General features: G+C 42.0%; 2 protein-coding genes across 2 annotated transcripts; one reads left to right on the top strand and one right to left on the bottom strand.

The window, feature by feature from the left end:
* Positions 1-267: 267 nt before the first annotated feature.
* LOC127007911 (tRNA pseudouridine synthase-like 1) lies at positions 268-7,149 on the bottom strand. Its single transcript, XM_050879398.1, has 8 exons — positions 6,891-7,149; positions 5,700-5,776; positions 4,788-4,918; positions 4,252-4,378; positions 3,686-3,853; positions 2,865-2,994; positions 1,345-1,455; positions 268-616 (listed from the first exon to the last, which is right to left on the bottom strand). The coding sequence occupies exons 2-8, from the start codon at positions 5,744-5,746 to the stop codon at positions 281-283; spliced, it is 1,050 nt and encodes a 349-aa protein (XP_050735355.1). The 5' UTR covers positions 5,747-5,776; positions 6,891-7,149; the 3' UTR covers positions 268-280.
* Positions 7,150-7,740: 591 nt separating this feature from the next.
* LOC127007913 (protein RER1-like) lies at positions 7,741-23,449 on the top strand. Its single transcript, XM_050879401.1, has 6 exons — positions 7,741-7,868; positions 9,180-9,261; positions 15,036-15,240; positions 15,721-15,851; positions 16,308-16,391; positions 17,162-23,449. Exons 2-6 carry the CDS (start codon positions 9,181-9,183, stop codon positions 17,249-17,251), a joined length of 591 nt encoding a protein of 196 aa, XP_050735358.1. The 5' UTR covers positions 7,741-7,868; position 9,180; the 3' UTR covers positions 17,252-23,449.
* The last annotated feature ends 349 nt before the right edge of the window (positions 23,450-23,798 follow it).

Here is a 23,798-nt window from a genome sequence, read left to right as displayed (position 1 = left end):
CACTTTGTACAGTGTGATTATGTGGCAGTTTTCCTTATTTGGCACTTAGTTAGTATGGCAGGTTCAGTATGGCGCCTTGTATAGCATTGATGTGGCACCGTTCCTTTGTTTGTGTAAGTAGTTATTGTGTCGCAGTTTCTCTTAGTTTCATTTTCACTCTCCAGTTTGTGTTTCCTCCTCCATCATCTCCAGCACATTTTTATCTCTCACGGTCTTCCTCTGGTGCCTTCCTTTCCTCCACTTTCTCTCTCACTTTTACTGTCCACCTCACTCTATTCTCTCACCTCTCCACCTCTTCTTTACTCTCTCCCTCACTCTCTCCTCTCTCCTCACACACTTCTCCTTTACTCTCCCCCTCCACCTCTCCTTTCTCTCCTTTTCTCACACTTTCCACTTCCTCTCTCTTACCCCCTTCCACCTCCTCTCCACTCACTCCCTCCGCCTCCAGGAACACGTCGGGCGGGTATTCCACCTCCAGAAGATACAGGCCGTCCGGGGGAGCCACGTGACTGCAGATCCAGTTGTCGTGTGAGGGCTTGTCCAGCATGTGTTGGATGTTATCGAGGTTCACCCGGCCCTGCGCAACACCCACCAGCGCACCCACTGTCCGCCGCACCTGTTCAGCCGCAGTGAAGGTGATTAGAGGTAAGCTGTTTTTTGTTATTTTATTTATTTATTTATTTATATATTTAATTTTTTAGTTTCAAGTGAGTTGATGGGGGAAAAATGGTGTCTAGGAAAATTTTGAAGGGAATATTGCAAGAAATTTTGTGGTTCCTTTATTTCTTATTTTTTATTCCATGTTATTTTTGTTTTGTTGGAGAGAGTAGAAGGGAAAAAATTGGGGGTGGGGAAGGAAACTAAGAAAGGGAATACTAAAAACTTTATGGGGTTGGATTTTCAAAGAGTTAAGTCAACATATTACAAACTCATTCATAAACAGGGTACAAAAAAATACTTTCATCTTTTTTTTAGGAGCAGCGATTAATGTTTTTTCTACACTTTTCTTTCTTGCCCTTGAGCTGCTTCCTTATCTAAAAAAATAAATAAATAAATAGAATAAATAAATAAATAATAGTCTTGAAAAATGGGTCGAAAAGGACAAATCACCCACATTACATACTCTAAAGAAAGACAGGCACCAAGATCACATGACAAAGAAGAAAAAGAGTAAGGTGCCCCAGCCATGCCCCTATAAAGAAAAGTGTAGCTTAGTGGCCAAAAGAGAGGTCAACTTCTGGTAGAGAGGTGACTGGATGCTTCCCACTTTACCTTGCGGGAATAGCGAGTGGTGGGAGTTATATTCTTTCGTATAGTTAAGGTGTCCCAGCCATGCCCACTCACCTGCTTGTAGAGGAAGGAACTCGCCCTGATGGTGACGTCCCAGAACTGGAGTTGCGAGTACAGAGGGTCATAACTCGGGTCCAGCGACGGCCGGCCTGGGGTCACGCGGATCTGAGGGACACACAAACGGATTGATCGATTGGTTGATTGGACTAAAATCATGGCGCCGCAACTGGATTGGTCATATGGCGCTGAATAAAATGACCTCGTATAAAATCGTAGAATTATAAAAAGTTAAAAATCGTTAAAGTATGAAAAGTTTAAGAGCATAATAGAAATTCTAAAAACAGATTACTGAGCATTTGTTTGTATTATGAGTAAGTGTGATGATAGCCAAGGACCATGAGGGCAGAAGAGGACTGGAGACAGAAGTTGCAGGAAAAAGGAAAAGAGGAAGGACAAGGAAAATATGGATAAACTGAGACAAACATAGAGAAGTTGTTTTTGTTTTTTATTATGAGTATATATGTAAAGATGACAACAAATGAGGACTATGCAGGCAAAAGAGTATTAGAGAGAGAGGTTGCAGGAAAAAGGAAAAGAGGAAGGACAAGGAAAATATGGATAAACTGAGACAGACATTAGGCTGCTTTTGTTTTTTATTATGAGTATATATGTACAGATGACAACAAATGAGGACTATGTAGGCAAAAGAGTATTAGAAAGAGCAGTTGCAGAAAAAAGAAGAGAGGAAGGAGAGGGAAAAGATGAATAGATTGCATTAAAGAAGACTTGATGATGAAGAGATAGAAGGAACAGGACATAAAGAATAAAAATAAATGGAAATGAGGATAAATAAGGAGTACATGAGAATTAGTGCTGGAAATGGAAGCTGCAGAAAGAAAGCAGAGAGGAAGAAGGAAAAGATGAACAGATTGCATAAAAGAAGACTTGACGATGAAGGAATAGGAGGAACAGGACCTGAAGGATGAGAATAAATGGAAATGAGAAGAAGCAAGGAGTACATGAGCATAAGAGTGTTGGAAATGGGAGCTACAGAAAGAAAGCAGAGAGGAAGAAGGAAAAGATTAACATATTGCGTAAAAGAAGACTTGACGATGAAGGAATAGGAGGAACAGGACCTGAAGGATAAGGGTAAATGGAAATGAGAAGAAACAAGGAGTAAATGAGCATAAGAGTGTTGGAAATGGGAGCAGCAGAAAGAAAAAGAAAAGGATGAAGAAAAAATGGATAGATTGCATAAAAGAAGACCTAACGATGAAGATTTGAAGATGCTATAAGAGGAAGAAGAAGATGGGCAAATTAAAGAGAAAGAAGAAAATGCCATAGAAGTTAAATTAAAGCATATTAGAAACTCGTCCTAAAAAGTGATATAGAAAGAAATCAACAAAACTAATTAATGACATCTTGAAAAACAGGTAAGAAAAGACAAGGAGGAAAATGATAGACAGAGAATAGAGAAAGAAGATACTAAAAGAGGAGAAAAGAAAGTAAAGTATAGAGGAAGAAGATTCTCCTCCTCCTCCTCCTCCTCCTCCTCCTTTCCTCATCCCCCTTACACTGTGTATCGTCCGGACAGTCTCCTTCTTTGGGTCGCCCTTACGAGGTGCGTTGGCGAAGGAGGCAAAGTCGTGCGTTCCCTCCAGCAGGCGACACACTGGCTCCAGGCTCTCGGGATCAAAGGGCGGCCTGAAGGAGAGAGGACGAGATGATAGTGTGTGGATGATAATGGGAAAGAGGTACAGAGGAAGGCAGGAAAGTAGGTAATAATGAAGATAATGGAAGGAAGGGAAGGATGTGAAACTGGGGAGACTGTGGATTTCCTACAAGAAGATATCACCAAGCTACAGGAATGGAACAAAAAGTGGCTGCTACAATGCAATGAAGAACAACGTAAAGTCATGCACCTTGGGAGGGGATATCCAGCATACTAATACCACATAGGAAACACTCCACTATCCACCACAGAGGCAGAGAAAGACCTGGGAGTAAATGTTACCAGGCTACCAGTGAAGGCGAAATCCATGCCAGTCGCAGCGGACGGGTTAACAAAAGTACAGAGGAAGACAAGAGTGTGGAGGGTGAGAGAGAGGAAGTGTAGAGAAGGAAAGAGTGTGAGGATGATGGAAGAAACACACACTTGGTTCTGAATGTGACAGTTCCGTGCACTACAATCGTCTATTATTCTATTTTTCACCCTCATTTTATATCGACGTAATCCCCCCCAAAAAACGCTAAATTTGACCCTCGGCTGAAAATTCCGAACCATCAGAATGTCCGATCTGTCCAACACAAAATTATCAGACTTACCGTATTACCAAGCCAAAAAATAACCTCTCCTAACAACCACGCTAACTACCCAAGCTCTCCACCTCCCTACCTGACAAGATACACTCGGTTGATCTCGGCAGATGGTGTAAACTTCTCTCGGTGCATCCGCGAGCCTCCTATGTGCTCGGGCGTCACAGCCAAGCGGTAGAGGTACCTTCGCCCCACTGCATCGTAGCGCGCGTGGAAGGTTTGTGGCACCAGTGTAGTCTTGTGGATCCTGAGGGGAGAGACAGAGGTGGATAGGGTGGTGGGTTGAAAGGTTTGTGGTAAAGAATCGTACGCCACACAAGGGTTGCCTCATGGACTATAAGTATGTTAGAACCCATGGATGTTTTCTAGGCTACCTGATACCATGTCTATGCCTACCTAGCCATTCAGAGGGAAGTTAGTGACTGCCTATTGAAACTACTACAAAAAAGGAAAATTATAGCTACTAAACTACTAAAAAATAAGACAAAATAATAAACTGAAATAAACACTCATCTAAAAAACAGACTTACCTAAAAAACAAAGAAGAAACTAATGCCGTAAATACCTAACAACAACTACAGAATTAAAACAAAAAAACAAAGGAAACCAAATTTTGATCTGTTTCCCATAAGGTGCGAGTCTTACCTAATGTCAGTGTTATGGATTTTAAAGAACCGATTTAGATGGTGGGTGACTCTCCTAGGCTCATAACATACCCCATCACCCTTACAGAGCAGGTCCACATGTGCGGTATTACACACAGCGTGGACACCTGCAAGAGATGAGTCGGGGATCACACGGACATACAACTTAAAGGGACAAACAAGTACACTGTAAAAACACGCCAGGATAGAAAGACACCGCTGCAACCCTTAACCCCTTGACTGCGGATTTCCTACAAGAAGACCACCAAGCTACAGGAAGGGAACAAAAAGTGGCTGCTACAATTCAATGAAGAAAAATGTTAAGTCCTGCATCTTGAGAGGGGATATCCAGCACACCAATACCGCATGGGAAACACTCCACTATCCACCACAGAGGCAGAGAAAGACCTGGGAGTATATGTTACCGGGCTACCAGTGAAAGCCAAATCCGTGCCAATTGCAGCGGAGGGGTTGACCACCATAGCCACCCCATAACCCCACCGTCCCTATCCCCTCTTAACCCCATCCACCACACACCCTTGTCAGTGCGGCTGGAGAAGTAGGAAAGCGGCTCATTGGCTGGGTCCAAGAGTGTCAGACCCTTCTCCAGCAGGCCCTGAACACTGCCTCGTAATTCCTCCAACTCCGCACTCTGCCTCTGGATGCCCCTGCCGAGGAAAGAGGATTGTGATCATTTTTCTATTAGTCACACAATAAACTGAATGGTGGTGATGGTGGTGGAAGGTTAGGTTAGGTTGGTGCTGGTGGTGGTGATGGTAGAGGTGTGGTAGTGCTGTGGTAGGTTTAGGGTGGTGGTGTGGTAAGTTACGTTAGATTAGGTTAGGGTGGTGGTGGTGGTTAGGTTAGGCTGGTGATGGTGGTGGCAAGTTAGGTTAGGTTGGGTTGTGGTGAAGCAGTAAGGTTATGTTATTTTAGGGTCGTGTTGTATAAGTTAGGTTAGTGATGGTGTATTAAGGTTAGGTTAGGTTAGGGTGGTGCAGTGGTAGGTTTAAGGTGGTGGTAGTGGTGGTGGTATGTTAGGTTAAATCATGTTATGTTAGGGTGGTGGTGGTGGTAGTGGTGGTGGAGTGGTAGGTTAGGTTGTTGTTGGTGGTGATAGGTTAGGTTAGGTTAGGGTGGTGCAGTGGTAGGTTTAAGGTGGTGGTAGTGGTGGTGGTGATATGTTAGGTTAAATCATGTTATGTTAGGGTGGCGGTGGTAGTGGTGGTGGTGGTGGAGTGGTAGGTTAGGTTGTTGTTGGTGGTGATAGGTTAGGTTAGGTTAGGGTGGTGCAGTGGTAGGTTTAAGGTGGTGGTAGTGGTGGTGGTATGTTAGGTTAAATCATGTTGTGTTAGGGTGGTGGTGGTAGTGGTGGTGGTGGTGGCAGAGTGGTAGGTTAGGTTGTTGTTGGTGGTGATAGGTTAGGTTAGGTTAGGGTGTTGGTGTTACCTGAGCCTGGAGCCGCAGTAACCCAAGTGGAACAGGTATCTTTGCATCCTTCTGCCTCACCTTCTTTGCCGCATCACCTGGAAAGGGATAAAAAGGAATAAACAACAACAACAAAAAAATAGTAATTGTGGGGTTCATTATCTCTGTCAATGTCTCTTTTGCTCTCTTAGTGTTCTAGTGAAGGTTATTATTTTACTGCTTTACATAGATTTACATAAGTATTCAGACCACACAGACCCAATGGTGTTCTTTATTGCTGTATTTTTGCCTTGTATTATCTTGTGTTTCTTTTATTATTCGCAAAAACGCCATAATTTTCCTTTCTTTTATTGTAACATTTATTCGTTCCTTTTATTCAATTTTATTTCTTGCACTTTTTATTATTCTTTTATTTTTTCTATTTTGAACGTGCAATATTTTGTCCCTCCTTTGACAGAAGTTCTGAATATTTTTAAAACTCAAGTGAAACTATATTAAATCAAATAACTAGGTATCTATTTCTATATCGCCTACAGCAGGAATCAAGGCCCCTACATTCTAAGACGCTTTTGGTTCTCACATCAAACTATTATTATTATTATTATTATTTCAAAGGCCGAAAAAGAAGATAAATCAATGGTCCTATATGGCCTCACCAGCCCCCAAAAAAGATTGAAGAGACTATTCAGTTTCTCACAAGTGTTTTTCACGTTAATGGTACAGAAGCTTGTCAAAATATCACCAGGGTCATAAATCTACTCCTGGTAATGCCTGCAACTCCCACAAAAGCAAATGTGTAGGTTAAAGTACCCTGCCATGCCCATCCTGCCCCTTCACCCCCTGCCAAACACCCTGTCACCCCCCAACAACAATACTTGAAGCTACAAAAATATCACCTATCACAGTAATTATCAAGCAACCATCTTCATATCATACGAGTTACAATACCCTGCCACGCCCATCCTGACCCTTCAGCCCCTGCCAAACACCCTGTCACGCCCCCAGCAACAATACTTGAAGCTACAAAAATATCACCTATCACAGTAATTATCAAGCAACCATCTTCATATCATACGAGTTACAATACCCTGCCACGCCCATCCTGACCCTTGACCCCCTGCCTAACACCTCTGCCACGCTCTCCCTGACCCTTGACCCCCTGCCACGCCCCCCCTGACCCTTGATCCCCTGCCACGCCCTCCCCCTGCTGACCTGCCGGGGTGGTGTGCTATGGGCCGCGTGGGAGACATGTGACCTCCCCAGCAGACGACCCTCACATGGTTGCCACTTCAAATTTATGTGTTAGGGATCTTTTATGTGTTACTGTGGGTGTTAATTAGTTAGTGTTGCGATGTGTTGTGGGTAAATTAATTAAGTTAGTGGTTATTAGAGAGAGCAGTGCCATAGAGAGTCACTAATGGCCGGGGCAGTAGCTATAATTACTGAACTCAAAATTATGTATCAGGGACCGTATGTGTTACTGTTGGTGTGTGTATTAGGATATGTGTTGGGGATAAACTATACTAGGCCTAGTCTCAACCCCCCCCCCCACCACCTAAAAAATAAAAAAAATATATATAGGTCTAGGTAACCGTATAAGCATTTAGGAAGATTTAAGGTAAAGATTTTTTTGGAACTGAAAGTAGATACAGATGAACAAATAACGTAAGCCAACTCCATGATCTAAGTAAAACCCTTCCTCCAAGGTAAAAACCCGAGCATTGGCATCCTTCCGTCAAACAGCTGATCGCCGCCATGATGGCCGGAAATGACGCAATGGTGACATAATTTCCCTTCTAACCAACGATATACTCATTTATTTTCCTCAAACCTATCAAAAATGTGTATGACGTAATTTTAGATTTGGAAATATGGATAAGCAGAGGGAGTTGCCATCAGCTGCGAGATTTTGAGTAGCGTTGCCAAGAGACTGAAATTATACTCAGTCTCACGCCCTCAATGTTACAAGTAGATATAAACCAAAAATCATAGGTACAAAATACTAATAAAAAGAGTGGATTAACCTTTATTTAGACCTTTTTATTAGGGTTTATACAGCAGGCCCTTGGGACACGTATCATCCCGGTGTGTGTGTGTCCGTGTGTCTGTGTTCCGGACGCTCCACACGCCCTATTTCACCCTATTACAGCCTCTTTTGGGGTCTGAGAGCAAGTTTAAAGCATCCCCGAGGTGAGAAAATACCACAGAGCCATCCACGAGGGTCTTAAAGGGAGGAAAACGGCTAAAATAAGATGTTTCTGTAACCTACACATCGGAAAGGGTTGGAGGTGATGTCATGTCAGGCTGATGTGGTGTGTTTACGGCGTTGTGTTGTGTCGTGCGTGTGTTCAGGGTGTTCTGTAGAGGCACTGAAGAGGCGAGCGGGTGATGTTGACGAGAGGGTAGCCGCCCCTTGTGAAGTTATTACGATATGGATTACTTTTTGGTCCCTGAATGCATGATTAACGCATGACTTCAGGAAAATAGAAGGGGGTCGAGAGGGGCGAAGCTTTACCTTCAGGGAGGCCGTAGAGGGCGAAACTCACCTGAAATGCCAGAATTTTACTCTACGTGTAACGAAACACACGAGAAATTAATCCAGACAAGGAAAGTTTTGCCGGTGGCGGGGATTGAACCCGCGACCAGCGTAACGGGAGAGCCACTCCTTTACCAGTCGGCCAAAGAGGTACCCCACTGACTAAGTGGATTATGGGAGGCGCTCCCATCAGGCAAGTCGTGTCACTACACACCCATTTAGGGCATCAAAGGGGGTGAAGCCTTTCTGTTAAGGGGGCCAGTGGGGTGGGCGAAGCCCCCCCCCCTGTTAGGTGGGGGTAATACTCATGAAAGCATAGCCTCCTCCTCTGGCGACGGCTGCGGCAGTGGTCCAGCTGGTGGTGCGAGGAACACCTCCACGTAGAAATAAGTCTCATATACGTGGGGGGGTTTAGGAGGTTATGTAAAGTTCGGTTGGAGTAGTTTAAGTACGCTCCCCCACCCAAAACCCTTGATTTCCCACGGGTGTCCAAGTTGAACCTCTGCGAGCTATTTTGCGGCTGCGGCGGCGGGTCCACAAAAGGCACTGAAAAGTCAATCATTTAGTGATTTCTGGAGAAAAATACTATCCATGATAAACAACAACATATTTTGTCCAGAACTAAGCAGTCAGCATCTCAAAATTAGTAGGCTACACTTTCGTGAATATTCCCCTTAGGTGGGTTCGGAGTCAATCTCCACAATTATATACCCATTAGACTAGGTTAGCTTAAATTTATTCAGCATGCAGTGTGGGCTGGCCGAAATACATAGCGTGGGATGGGACAGGGTGGCGGCGGGAGAGTTGCAACCTCAAAATTTCTTGGAGTCGCAGCCTTAAAATTTCCTGGAGTCGGAGTTGGAATTTTTTATACCCACCTCCACACCCCTGGTTAAGCCTTGTCAGGGCAGCCAGCATGTATATTAACAAATCCTATTCTTAACCTACGTCCTCCCTCTCCACAGGATGATGCAAGATGTGCTGGAGGGCAGCGAGCCCATAGCACAGGCAGGCCTCATCCAGAGAATAGGCACCAGTATTAGTAGGGTAAGTCACGTAAGTCTCCCTGGCCTTGCTCAGTACCCACCTAATCTTGCATGAGTGTACATACCCTTAACCCCTTGAACATGAGGACGCGTATACTGCGTCCTTGCGTGCCCCATACCATATCCGAGGACGCGCATACTGCATCCTGGCTCGCTTTAGCCAGTATATAGGTTATTTTATCTCTGTATATTTATGCTTACATCTCAAAATTATCAATTAATTTATGTTTCTTTATGTGCATCATTTAATTTTGCATGTTTTCATATATAATACATGATGATTATGTTGAATTTATGGCTGAAAACTTGTTATATTCAATAGCGACATTTGAAATTTGGCGTGTGCAGCGATCCCGGATACGGCGCGGGGCACTGTTTTGGCCCGGCCGTTGTGAAGGGGTTAATCCAGTAGCTGTGGGGGTCATGTTTCTTAAAGGCTCCTCTAAGTGAATTAATGAGAAAGAATTATCGCTCACGCAAATCATCATATAACATTTATCAACATATTTGTGATCAGTTTATGCAGCCTCTATTTTGTGGGGTTTATGTTAAGACAAAAACTTTGCCTGTCGCTGCTACCAGGATTAGTCAGGAAAGTCGGTGTGCATCGTCCCTGAGTACCTGTAAGTCATGAGTCGTATCTGAGAACTGGTTAACGACTCATGCGTGAATATCCTTACATAACGAGCTGTATTATTAAACATTTCGGCGCCCAAAATCACACATTTGACTAGACTTTCGTAGGAGTTTGGGGCATTTCCATGGGTAGTTTAATGACCCTAGTGGCAGTTTGACTCTTCTGCCGTATCATGAACCTACAGAAACATTCATTAGAACCTAGATAACCTCCTTTTCAGCCTTTAGAAATAGTTGATGTGGGAGTCGGAAGCATCAAAGAGTACTAACCAATGACCCATCTTTAGTCTTGGTGTGGTTTCCTTATGTCCTTGCGTGCCCTTGTTTAAGTCACAAATCCTTCCTTTATGTTGAGGAATACTGAAGAAGAGCAGGAAAGTTAATCATAGCTCTCAGTCACCTAGTTAAGAACAAGTTTTTCTATACATATATTCATAGACTATGTATCATTAATTCAAAGGTGTGGAAAGGCTGCTGCTCTCTCAATCAGCTGTGTATATTAGGCAGGAAAGGTTAGGTGGGGAGTGTGGAAGGGAGGGTGAGGTGGCCATGAAAAGTGTGCAGCCTATTTGTGGGGTAATGGAGTGAGTGAGTAAGAGAACGTGAGTTGGCCATGTAAATTGTGTGTTGTGTAATGAAAAGAGAAAGTGAAGAGACCAGAGTGAGTGTGAACAGGAAGGTGAGGTGACTGTAAAGTGTTTGGGGGTAAAGTAAAGAGCAAGTAGTTAAAAGTAAAGAGTGGTTTGGGTGGTGAAAGTTTTGTGTGTGTAACTTTGGATGTGTTTGGGTGAAGCTTTAATCAATCCGGATGACTCGGCAGAAGCAAGAGAGAGAGAGAGAGAGAGAATGTGTGTGTGTGTGTGGGTTCAGGTGCATCAGTTTCTGTGTGTGTGTTCAAGTGTATCAGTGGGTGAGCAAGTGTGTGTGTGTGTTCATTTGGTTCAGTCATGCCTAAAAATAATTACAGTTCTTCGAGTTTACAGTGTCTCATTTTCATCAATATGTAAAATAAAAAGGAAAGATCTAATTTAACTCTCCATTAGGCAGGGCAACGATGCGTGAAACAGTAACGATGGCATAATATTACCATTGATTTCATATATTTAGAATTTTAGCCGAGAAAATCATAAAAATCTCAGTCTGTGAAGAGCAGCATTGAGATCGTCCACCCCAAGCGTCAGTTAATACTCAGTGGTTAGGACGTTTGGACCCATGCGTTGGTTTGTGGCTGCTGCTGCTGCTTGGGTAGGCTTGCTGATCTGTGCACCTTCCAATTCCGTCCAATATACCGTAGTGTCAGAGGAAAACTTCGTCAGCGCTCCCCCTCCCTAATGCAATCCTTTTCACTTTGATGTGTTGCTGGCCTTCTTTTCACACATAACAATTTTTTTTTCTATTGTAGTCATCCAATCATTTTTCTTGGTTTTAATACATGCGGTTTTGTACCTACGTTTGTGAATTGCTGTGGTGGCAAAAGAAAGTTTGCGTGGTAATTTAAGTTCTGCATTTGAAAGAAGTCACCAGTTGTTTTTGACAGTTTTAATATTTGCTGTTTGGTGTAGCTGTGAATCACTAGCTATAGAAAATTTACATGGAACCCCAAAGAAACGAGTGCATAACAGATAATTTGAGTTGTGGTTAAAGTAATCAGTGTTTTTTCAGTGTTTTGAAATATCCAGTTCTGTACATATGTTACTTGCTGTGGCTAAAGAAATGATGCATAGAACCTCAATGAAACAATTGCACGACAGAAAATTTAAGTTCAGCATTTGAAAGTATGCAGTCATCATTAGTTAGTCTCTTACCCTCAACTCAATCTTCCAAAGTAACGTTAATCTTGATGTGAGCTCTATTGGTGTGATGCAAACTTACCCATAAACGTACCCTACTCTTGCTGTTTCCCGTGTAGAGCTTGTAGATCAGTGTGGCAGGGTAAAACAGAGTCGTGTGTGTGTTTCTTGACATTTTAATAGTGGCAGTCAACACACGGCTGTTAACCTGACCGCCGATCCTCTCCTTCTGCCCCCACAATGCAACCCCAATAACAAATGAACTACCCGAAGTGCAACGTGTAACTCGAACACATACTGAAGAGAGTTAACATCCCGCTCCATCCTCCCTCGGGCCACTCATGGTTAGTACATGTGATCCCGTTTGTAGCCCAAGACAGGTGAATGGCCCGCCTTGCTGCCTATCTCTCGAGGTGTGATAATGAGTCAAGTGCAGGTGGAGACGCAGACATCAGAAATAGAAGCTTACTAATGTTTTTGATCTACGTAGCTACATATGTTATTATTGTACACATTTAGTTTGATATATACATGGCTGAAGTGGAGTAAATTGATATGATATGGGTACATTGATGTGTTATAGCTATGGGTATTGTATGGATGAGTTAATATGATATAGTATTATGGGTAAATTGAGATGGTGTGGGTGAATGGCGAATAAATTTAAATTGGTAAGGTAAGGGTATGGTAAGGGTACAGTGAGTTAAGACAGGACAGTTTGAGGTAATAATGATAGAAATTGGTATACTTCAGTTAATTTTTAGAAGTATAATTGATCTATAGGTTTTTTTCTGCATAGATATACAAAGGTGTGAGTTAATCAGTGTAATTGTAAGCTATTAGTGATGAAGACTAGATATATAGACTGTGGTTACATGGGGAATACTGAACTAGCATAAGAGACAGCATACCATTGCATCTGGTTAATAGTAAATGGATTTCAGTATCGTAATAATTATGCAAGAAAACCAACTCCAAGCCATATATGTAGAACCAGGGTATGAGGAGAGGAGATATGATGCAACTATTATAAGGAACATGGGAGCGGTGAGTAGTGGGCTTTTTTTTATTTTTTATTTATTTTATTTTTTTCCCCTTGAGCCATGTCCTTTGATGTAAAAAAAAAAGAGAGAGAGAGAGCAGGGTAGCGTTGCCACATAATCGCACTCAAAACATAGCATTCATCAGTTTCAACAGGCCCCAAAACTCTCCCTCCCCCATGACGACTTTCAATTTGAGTTTTCGTTAGAAGCGTTACTCATTGGTGTCTGTTTGCGATAGTTGTGAGTCAGAAACCGGAAAATATGATGTGCTGAGCGGCTGAGTACGATAATCTGTTAATGCTGGAGCAGGGTATGGTAAAAAGTAACTAGATTTCTGCATCATAATATATACCCAAGAAAGAACAAACCACAACCCATACATACATAACCTTGGTATTACGAGATGAGGAAAGACACATGAGCTCATCCAATCCAAAGTCCAAATCAAGGAGGCGAAGAAGAATCTCAGCCTCCTAATCTTTGTTATGCTCCGCTGACACTAGATAACGGAAGATGACCCCTAGGAGTGACTGACTGATCGGCGGACACCAGTATCAGTGCGTTTGAGGAGGAGGCTAATAGGGGGACCAGTGTTAGCATATAGCGTTGCGGTGTTGACGAGCGTTGGTGTGTGTTGCAGGTTTAGGAGCGTGGTGGAAAGTGTTGCGAATTTTATCCTAGAGAATGTGGTAGAAAGTATTGCAATAGTGCGTTGTCTGAGGAAGAGAGGAGACGAGTGTTGTGTAGCAGGTAATACTGTGTTACGTAAGGGTTTTGTTGGGTGATGGTGCTAGTGGGAGTGTTGCATCTAGTGTTACGGAAGGTTAAAAAAGGTTTTCAGTGTTACGTAGTTGACTCTGGGTGTTTTTAAAGACTTGAATAAGCTGTTGTATAATTTTCTTTTTAGCGTAACTATCAATGGATATTTTGCCTACATCTGAAAACCTTGAATATCAGTAAACTCTAAAATACTTCCTCTGTCACCAGTGAATATTTTGCCAATATCTTATAAACTTTAGGAATTGATAAACTCCTCTGAAATACGCTACCCACGGACCCAATGGTAAAGATCGAAACCGTAATCATGCGTCGCAACTACCTGAGCTCCCACGACGCCACGGAACAAGGGAAAAGAATGACCTTGACACCAGAGTTTATTTATATCGTAAGTTGATGGCTCCGACGACGGCTGGTTGGTTGACGGTGCCTTTCCATTATCTTGTGTACTGGTGTGTTATCTCCCTCCGAGTGAGACATTTGGTGGCTTTTTATTACATGATGGTCCGTGTATGGTTAAGTGGCCCCTATCATGTAGCCCTTATCAGTTTGTCTCCTTGGCGTTATCTGTTGAGCATCTCCCGTGTAGTAACCCTCTTGATTCATTTAGTAGTACGGTGATGATAATGGCGAATAAATAACCAGTGTCTTGCCTCCCTCCTCCTCCCACAGTATCAACAGTTCCTTATCAGTAATAGTGATAATGTAGCTTCATAATGATAGGAGTGATCAGGTGTGACTTCTTTCCCAACACAGGTATAGAGTTGGGAGTTAGAATGACCTTGGCCCCATTCTGCCGAGTATTTCAGGTCAAAGATATGTTAAAGGGAATTTTTATTTTATTTTATTTTTTATTTTTTTATTTTTTTTTTGTGGGGGGGGGGGGGGGTAAAATTAATATCACTACCAATACAATAATAAAGCATTAATAGTAACAGTTATTTACCCTTCCCCAACACTAGAAAAATAATAATAATACTAATATAACAATGATAATAATAATGATAAAAATAGAAAAGTAGAGTGCAATATATATTTGTAATGATAATAGTAACATAATAATGATATAATAATAATAATACCTAATAGAATAATACTACCAATACTATCACCACCACCACCACCCCTACCACTATCTACTACTCCCGTCATTACTACCACCACCAAGCTAACTCTCAACATGCCTATCCATTCCGTTAACCCATCCGCTGCGATTGCCACGTATTTCACCTTCACTGGTAACCTGGTAACATATAGTCCCAGGTCTTTCTTTGCCTCTGTGGTGGATAGTGGAGTGTTTCCTATGTGGTATTGGTATGCTGGATTTCCCCTCCCAAGGTGCAGGACTTATCTTATCCTTGCTCTCCCCCCCCATAGCTGTATCAAACTTAGACTACTACCACTACTAATAAAATAATAAAGCAGTAATCCCCCCTCTTGCTCTCCCCCATAGCTGTACCAACCTTAGACTACTACCACTACTAATAAAAGAATAAAGCAGTCATCCCCCCTCTCGCTCTCCCCAATAGCTGTACCAACACTACCTGGACAAATGGACGCCACACACGGCCTCGCGCTGGATCTTCACGCTGGTGCTGATCGCCGGGTTCATGCTGCGGATCACGCTCAGACAGGGCTGGTACATCGTGTGCTACGCCCTCGGCATCTACCACCTGAACCTCTTCCTCGCCTTCCTCACCCCCAAGATTGACCCCGCGTTTTCACAAGATGATGGTGAGGCTTGGGGTTGGGTTGGAGTGCGGTGGGTTGGTATTTGTTAGGTTGGGGTAGCTTGGGTTTGGTTAGGTTTGGTTTGGTTGGGGTAGCTTGGGTTGGGTTAGGTTAGGTTAGGTTAGGTTGGGGTAGCTTGGGTTGGGTTAGGTTAGGTTAGGTTAGGTTGGGGTAGCTTGGGTTGGATTAGGTTAGGTTAGGTTGGGTTTTGGCTGGGTTGGCTTGAGTTAAGTTAGGTTGGGTTACATTAGGTTAGGTTACATCAGGTTAGGTTGTGTTAGAACATTAGAACGTAAGGAGTCTGCAAGAGGCTGGTCGGCCTATACAAGGCAGCTCCTTTACACTATGTTATGTTGTTATCCGTACTTTACTGTTATACTTACCAAACAAAAGTCAGTTAAACAATCTATCATACTATGCTTCTAATATTCAATCATTCAGTCATACCAGGCCCCTAATACCCCTTCCCTTCTCCCCTGACAGATGACGGCCCGGGGCTGCCCACCAAGGCCAATGAGGAGTTCCGGCCCTTTATGCGGCGCCTCCCAGAGTTCAAGTTCTGGTACAGCGTCACTAAATCCACCCTCGTCGCCTTCTTCTGCACGTTTTTCCAGGTGAATCTTGTCTTGTGTTGTGTTGTGGGAGGATGAATGTTAATGTTGGTTACATGGTGAGGGTGTTCATACATGATTATTACTTTTTTATCTACCATTACTTATATTTGATTAGTTGGGTGGTCACATATTATTATTGCTTCATCTACTACTACTTCTACTACTTTTGTTCCTCTTTTTTTCGTGGCAGTTATGTTGTTGATATCCCTGTGAATGGCTAAAACAGCGTATATTTATGTCGCTTCTTGGCAGACTTGTCCATTGTCACTATCTATCTTCTGTCTTTTCTTTTCATATTTGTCTTGGATCGTGTAGAAACTGAATAAAAAGGAAACACTGTACTATACTACTTCTACACTTATTTTATCGGCTGTTTCTCCCATATCACAAGAAGTTCTCAAGCTTGTTTATGTCCTTGAGAATGATGTATTGACCTCCCTCGTTTTCCCCCCACAGGTGTTCAATGTCCCCGTGTTTTGGCCGATCCTCGTCATGTACTTCATCACCCTGTTTTGCATCACCATGAAGAGACAGATCAAGGTGAGCCAGGCACATTGCATTATCTTGGGCTTGTATTTTCTCAAGTGTTATCCATTGCCAGCCTTATGTTGCAAATGATATTATTGGTATTAGTATTATTTGTATTGGTTTCTACACTCACTCTCTGGTACTGTTCTCATTGTAATGTATATTTTCTCAAGTAGTTTGCCTTCTTTTTGTTTAGATTTTTTTTTTTGCAACACATGATCATTTGCTATCTTTAATTCTCTCTCAACTATATTTTCTCTTCAACACTCATTCATTTTATTTAGTAGGTATATTTCCTCTTTCCCTGCAGCACATGATATGATTCTTCCTGTTTACTATATATTTCCTTCCTCCCTGCAGTACATGATCAATCAACCATTCTTTTGTATATGTGTATAATTCACCAATCAGGAGTTAGTTGATTCCTCATACTGTGCTTCTAGTGTCTAATCAGTCAGCCATGCCAACACTTGTTATTCGTATTCTTAATATATTTCCTCTCTTCCTACACCACGTAACATATCTACTGCACCTATATATATTTTCTCTCCTTGCAGCACATGATCATTTACTGTCAACCATTCTCTTTCTTGTATATCTTATTTTCATGGCTTATTATTCCTTTTGTTTATATATTATCTCTCCCTGCAGCAAATAACATTCCTCCTGTTTATACGTTTCCTCCCTGCAACACACGATCTTATAGTCTTTGTACCATTTTTCATCTACAGTCTACACTCATTATTTGTATTGTTTATTCATCTCTCTCTCCCTCCCTCCAGCACATGATCAAGTACAAGTACCTTCCCTTCTCGCTGGGCAAACCTCGCTACAAGAGCCAAGAGAACTCCCCCAAGCCGCCCGCACACTGACCCCCCTGTGGCCAGACTGGTGGCAGCCGGATGCTCTTGTAGGTGTAACGCAGGCCGGCAAGGGGCTCTTTTGTACCTCTCGGGGCCGGCTTCTTTTTTTATTTATTATCATACTTTTTTTTTTCTAACTAAGCTTAAGGTCATAGATGATGCCCTGCCGATGGGGGCATTCAGCGGAGCGTTGACGGTCGGCCTCCCTCCCGCCTGGTGTGGTCTGTCAGACGAGAGTGTATATTAGTGCTGCTGGAGAGTGTCTGTATGTGTGTGTGTGCCAGTGGAGGATGTGTCGAGGTCTTTCCGTTTCATTCTCAAATGTGCAAAGTCGAGAACCCAAGACCACATGCAAAAATATAATGTTACTAAGGCTGCTGGAGGACTTTTTTTTCTCTCTTATGCTGCGTCAGCCAAAAAATGATTATTAGGGATGTTGGAAAATGTGTCTTTGTCAGTGTAAAGAATGTTGAAGAAGAGAATATGGAGAAAAAATAATATTCGTGGTGTTTCTGGACTCTGTGATCCATCAGTCGAAAGTTGTTCATCGTGACATCAAGAACAAGAATATTTTTGGTACAGTTTCTCCTCTCAAAGCTTATGGGCAAAAAGGTGTTGATACAGTATTGTCGAGGAAAAAATATCACTAGCACAGTTTCCGAATTGTATTTCCTCTAATCCATCGGCCAAAAATTGTTCAACAGGAATGCTGGAAGGTATGTGTGAACGTGTGCCTGTGTGTGTGTGTGTGTCTGTTGGGAAAGGACATTGAAGAACAAGTCCACAGTATCAGCATGCACTATCTATCATGTAACTGTTCCCTTGACTACCAGTGTAACAAGCTGCCAAGACCACTGATGCAAGCACTGAAGGACTGTATCTGAACGCCTTGCTCTGCTGAGGGTCTTGTCTTACCCTGAACAGTGCTTGGCCTCAGTTTATAGTGTCAGGCGGAAAGAGTATAAATATTTTTCTCCTAGATATACTTTTTTATATTGCACTGAGTGATAAATGTTATTAAGTGTTTATCTCCTAACCAAGAGAGTGAGAGAGGAAAATATTACTGCTCTTCCTTTATCAGAGGAGTGAGTGAGTACGTTCTTTATCAAATGGATGCTGAGTGTTTCCTGTTCTCGGCGTGTAAGGAAGACAAGACCTGCTATAGACACATTTGCAGCAAGAAATGGGAAGGGTTCTCTATCTCCTTTGGACTTAGGGAATTGGGGGGTGGGGGGAGGCTTTAACCTGTGGAGTGTAAAGAAACAAGTTTATATATCAGTGGCAGAGTCTGGTGCCTACAATGTGAAGGTGTGCTCAACGGCTTGTCTGCACCACTCCAGCCAACACTCACCTCAGGGAGAATACATAGGAATACTTAGGAAGAACAGACACGAGAAGACCTGGCAGTCTATGACAATTGTGTCTGTTTACTACCGCTACTGCTAGTAATCTGTGTGTGGTAGGACAGGATAGAATAGATGAGGGAGAAGTTGAGCTGAAGAATAAAAGGGAACTCCTGTCAGAATAATGAATGGGTGTCAGTCTTCCTGCTGGTAGTATTTGATCTTCATTTCAGCTCAGTTTTACAATTGGCATTTCCCTAAGTGTAGTACTCTGTAAATTCACATCAGTCTTCATTCGGACACTATTTAATCTTTTTTCAGTTCAGTTTTCCAAGTAGTGTTTCCCTGAGCTGAGTACTGCTTGTAAATTCATATCAGTCTTCATCCGGACATAATTTAATCTATATATCGGTTCAGTTTCCCAAGTAGTGTTTCCCTGAGCTGAGTACTGCTTGTAAATTCATATCAGTCTTCATTCGGACATAATTTAATCTATATATCGGTTCAGTTTCCCAAGTAGTGTTTCCCTGAGCTGAGTGCTGTTTGGATTGGTGCTGATGAGCCGCTGAGCACTTCCTGCCTCTGAGAAGGATCAGGGCGAGGACGCAGCACACGGGGGCAAACATGCATCAGTGAGGACTTAACATTGTTGGGTATCCTGTGGATACTACATTTGCTTTAAACTAAAGTGTACAAGAACTCTTTTGTACGCCAACCTCCTTCTCCATATCTGTCTGTTTGCCGGAAGGTACTGATGCATTAGTTAGCGATGTAGCCAGAGACGGGCAGCCTCTGATCAACACCGGAGGCTGGGAACTAGAAAGCATTTAGCGTGACGTGTATCCTCCCTGCATGCCAAGTAACACCTCCAAACGCTGTATTAGTGTAGCTTAAAGGGGGATTGGATCGTGTGTATCTCAAGCCCACAGTGGATGTCCCGCCCAAGTGGTTTTCAAGATCGGTATTTTTGGTTTAACACAAAAAACAGGGAGGCACCTTCAAAATTCTCCCCCCGAAGTGGTTTTTAGGATTGGTATTTCCGATTTAACGCAAAAAACAGGAGGCACCTTCAAAATTCTGACACCATGTGACCATTGTTCCTGTGGCACCATGATTGCTTATCCCAGTAACTAAACCACCCTTTAAAATACAGCCCCTTAAGGAAGCAAGCCCCTCAGACCCAAAATCTTGCTATGCCCCTGTTCAGATGGATATCATAGAAAGTAAGGGAGGGACAAAAGTGGATTAAAGTTAAAAGAAAAGTGATGTTAGTTTTGTGTAAGCTGTTTGAATACCATGGAGGTAAAATTGGTGGAGTCAACATCAGCCCAATTAAGTGAATCCTCCTGAGCTGTCATTTTTACGGCCAGGTGTCAGGTGTTGTCAGGTCAGGCTCCCTCTTAATGGGCTCGGCCAGGCTTGCCCACCCCCATCTTTTGGCCGTAAATTTGACAGTTCGTCGGCTTCACCTCAATGAATGGGATTAGCAGGCCACGTCGACTCCGCTAATTCTACCTCCATGTTGAATACCCGTGTCTGGATATGGGGAGGATACACGTCGCCCTAACCATGCCACAAGGATGTGTGTGAGCGTGTGTGTGTGCAGTGACATCGACATGATAATAACCTGTGCCTGTGGCCTCCGATGTTCCCGCTCTGTGCGCTCTCCACGTAGTTGTAACGGAACTGTATAAATCATGTATTACGTAAGTGTTGTCACGCAAAACGCCTCCCTATTTTTCATCACTCATCTTTTGTGTCGTGCATTGAGTTAAGTCGTGAAGAAAATGTGAGTGAAGTGACTGAGAGGATGAAAACAACTACCGTGAATCATTATATACAATTGTAATCTATTTTTCCGTTTCTGTTTATACTCTATTTGTTCGTGAGGTCTTTTTTTTGTTGAAGACTGCAGAGAATGGTTTAGGTTTAAGGTACATTACTTCGTACATCTCCAAAGACAATAGGGAAAGAGAGTAATGCTGGTTAGTTAAAAGAAAAATAAATATATGATGATGGACAAAAGATTAAAAAAGTATTGATTGGCATTTTCACCGTTTAAGAAGGAGGCGCATGGGATATGATGTTCCTCTTCTTCTGCTTCTTTTTGTAGGTTCTTGACGTTGCCTTCCGCTGTCTTAATAGCTCTCGTATCCTTCAGCTTATTCATTCCACCTGTGATTTCTCTTAATATTTTCACCCATACAATTGTTCACTCTTTTCTACCTCAGTCTCTTCTCAGCAACATTAGCAACAGTGATTTATGCAAACTAATTTTTTTCATTTAACTTCCTTATTTCCTTTATGAGGTTGGTTGATTTATGCACACATCCAATGAAGCCCTCAATACCGAATCTTCAAACTCATTCTTCAGTATACCAAAGCCACACAGTTAAGCCATAGGGTGTCGGAAACAGTGTATGATGACCCACCTCTTCTAGCAACATGTGTTTAACCCTACATTCATTTTTCTACATGTACTTTTTATACACTTCAATATGCATGTGACAACTTAGCCTTATCCTGCGAACGTGTGCTGGGAATCATGTGTTGAGGCTGGATTTTTCAACTGCTTCTCTGGTTTGGTTGATCACTCTGGCAGGGAGGATGGGAAGAGTGCAAGGGTTGAAGGAAGGGTACAAGAGATGATAGAAGGAGTGCAAGGGATAATGGGAAAGGTGCAGGGGAGGATGGGGAGGGAGCAAGGGATGATAGGAGGAACAGTTTTGGTAAATGCTAACATGAAGTGCATTAGCTCGTGTCAGGAGGCCCTCTCTCTCTCTTTCCACTTTTCTACAGCATTTCCTCTATCTCACTTTGCTCCCTCTATACATTGATTCTCCTTTCTCTGCAAACTCCCCCACAATCATTAACATCAGAAAGCCTGCCCTCTCTCTCTTCCCTCTATCTCAATGTATATCTGCTAATGGCCTTCTCTCTTCTCTCTTATTTCCTCTGTCCCACTTTGCTGTCTCTATCCATTGGTATGATTCTCTTTCTACTCTTGACACTGGTAACTCCCCATGAGGCTTGAGAAGTGTGGGGATATAAGGCATAATCTGGGCCTCTGTGACTCCGTTGTTGCTCTGCTCTTTGGGTCACGGCACTTCTGGCAAGGCTGAGGATAGTAGAGTGCAGTGGAAAGGGGGAATACTACTACAAGCTGTTATTCTAGACTTGAGGGAACACAGACATCTATATTTCAGTTTCTCCAAATACATATAGTGACTAGGTATGACTGATGGTGAGATGATTATGTAAAGGTTCACCGCTGTTTGCTTTCTCACTGATAAATTAGTCCACTGATTATTTTTGTCTTTTGGGTTTAGAGCAAAAAAAAAGCCCTTGGTCAAAATCACTGAAATTGCTATGTTACGAGATTTTTTTTCCACTGACGTAGGATATGAAAAGAACGAGGATATATATTTATTAGTGTTACGGGAAGTGAGGAGTCAAATTTCACCAGAGTATAAAACCCATATATATATATAACTTATTTGATTACTATTAGTTTTCTCTGTATTTGTAAATGTTACTGTGGTATTTTGTTACTGTATAACTTTAAAAAGAGTCATACTGTTAATGTTTTTAGTGCTGAAATTCACTTTTTTTACCTCCATAACTAAAATTTTATATAAGTAACCAGATATCAGAAAAGGGAAAAAAAGCTAAATTGACTAAGCACATTAAAGTTTCAGTTCAAAAAAAGTCATACTGTTAATGTTTTTAGTGCTGAAAATTCACTCTATGCCTATATATTAAAATTTTCATAAAAGTAACCAGATATCAGAAAAGGGAAAAAAAGCTAAATTGACTATGCACATCAAAGTTTCAGTATAAAAAAGAGTCATACTGTTAATGTTTTTAGTGCTGAAAATTCACTCTATGCCTATATATTAAAATTTTCATAAACGTAACCAGATATCAGAAAAGGGAAAAAAAGCTAAATTGACTATGCACATTAAAGTTTCAGTATAAAAAGAGTCATACTGTTAATGTTTTTAGTGCTGAAAATTCACTCTATGCCTATATATTAAAATTTTCATAAACGTAACCAGATATCAGAAAAGGGAAAAAGCTAAATTGACTATGCACATCAAAGTTTCAGTATCATAAGCATCATTGGTTGACCCTTTGTGTGTTGAGGAAATTCACTTTTTTTACATCTATATCAAAATTTTCACCTCGAGGAACCAGACATTAGAAAACACAGAATCTAAATCCAAGCTTCAGTGTTAATTATCATGTTATATTGAGCAACCCCTTTTTTGTGTTACTGAAATCCCCTGTTATCACCTCTACATACAACATTTTGACATTTAAGAAACTAGACATCAGGAGAGAAAAAGAAAGAAACATATAGTGGCTGTTCACATCAAATTTTTGGTATAAAGTATCATAAGTTGTGTGTAGTCACCCCATTTTTGTGTTGATGAAATTCCCTTTTTACCTCTACATCAAAATTTTGGACATTGAGAAACCGGACCAGAAAGAGGAAAAACAGAACTTACATTGACAGTGCACATGACAGCTTCGGTATTTTAAGTTGCAATATTAGCCGACCCTTTTCTATGTTGTACTGATGAGCAAGATTTCCCTTATTTTACCTCTACTTCAGGTGAAAAACAACAACCCAAATCAACTGTGCGCATCAAAGTTTCCGTATCTTCAGTATTTTGTGTTAGTCGCCCCTTTTTTGTGTTGTACGGGTGAGCAAGATTTCCTTTCGTCGTCGGAGCAGCGGCGTCTGTAAATACCGAGTTGTTGAGTGAGCGAGCGAGTGACAGCCGTGCAGACCTTTTTACCAGCATCATCATGTCTTTGTACAGTCTTGTCAACAAATAGATTAAACAATATTATCATGTGTGTTTTGTTAATTGATGAGTCATTCACACCCTTCCTCTGAATGCTAAGAAATACTGACGGAATACTGACAAATACCAACAGAACTGATTGTATACTGTTGATCTCAAGACTCATTCACACCCTTCCTCTGAATGCTAAGAAATATTGACGGAATACTGGCAAATACCAATAGAACTGATTGTATACGGTTGATCTCAAGACTCATTCACACCCTTCTTCTGAATGCTAAGAAATACTGGCAAATACCAACAGAACTGATTGTATACTGTTGATCTCAAGACTCATTCACACCCTTCCTCTGAATGCTAAGAAATACTGACGGAATACTGGCAAATACCAATAGAACT

Source organism: Eriocheir sinensis, chromosome 36, assembly GCF_024679095.1.
Source record: "Eriocheir sinensis breed Jianghai 21 chromosome 36, ASM2467909v1, whole genome shotgun sequence".
Classification (NCBI taxonomy): Eukaryota; Metazoa; Arthropoda; class Malacostraca; order Decapoda; family Varunidae; genus Eriocheir; species Eriocheir sinensis.
This window is presented reverse-complemented; position numbering and strand designations above follow the sequence as displayed.

What these genes read in the sequence shown, in the direction of transcription:
- LOC127007911 (XM_050879398.1), bottom strand. Translation starts at nt 5,746, where the DNA reads ATGCAAAGATACCTGTTCCACTTGGGTTACTGCGGCTCCAGGCTCAG. An exon ending in CTCCAGCCGCACTGACAAGG is followed by an intron (nt 4,379 to 4,787) that starts GTGTGTGGTGGA and finishes CATCTCTTGCAG; the next exon opens with GTGTCCACGCTGTGTGTAAT. An exon ending in GTTCCTTCCTCTACAAGCAG is followed by an intron (nt 617 to 1,344) that starts GTGAGTGGGCAT and finishes GCGGCTGAACAG; the next exon opens with GTGCGGCGGACAGTGGGTGC.
- LOC127007913 (XM_050879401.1), top strand. Translation starts at nt 9,181, where the DNA reads ATGATGCAAGATGTGCTGGAGGGCAGCGAGCCCATAGCACAGGCAGGC. An exon ending in CGCGTTTTCACAAGATGATG is followed by an intron (nt 15,241 to 15,720) that starts GTGAGGCTTGGG and finishes CTCCCCTGACAG; the next exon opens with ATGACGGCCCGGGGCTGCCC. An exon ending in TCTTCTGCACGTTTTTCCAG is followed by an intron (nt 15,852 to 16,307) that starts GTGAATCTTGTC and finishes TTCCCCCCACAG; the next exon opens with GTGTTCAATGTCCCCGTGTT.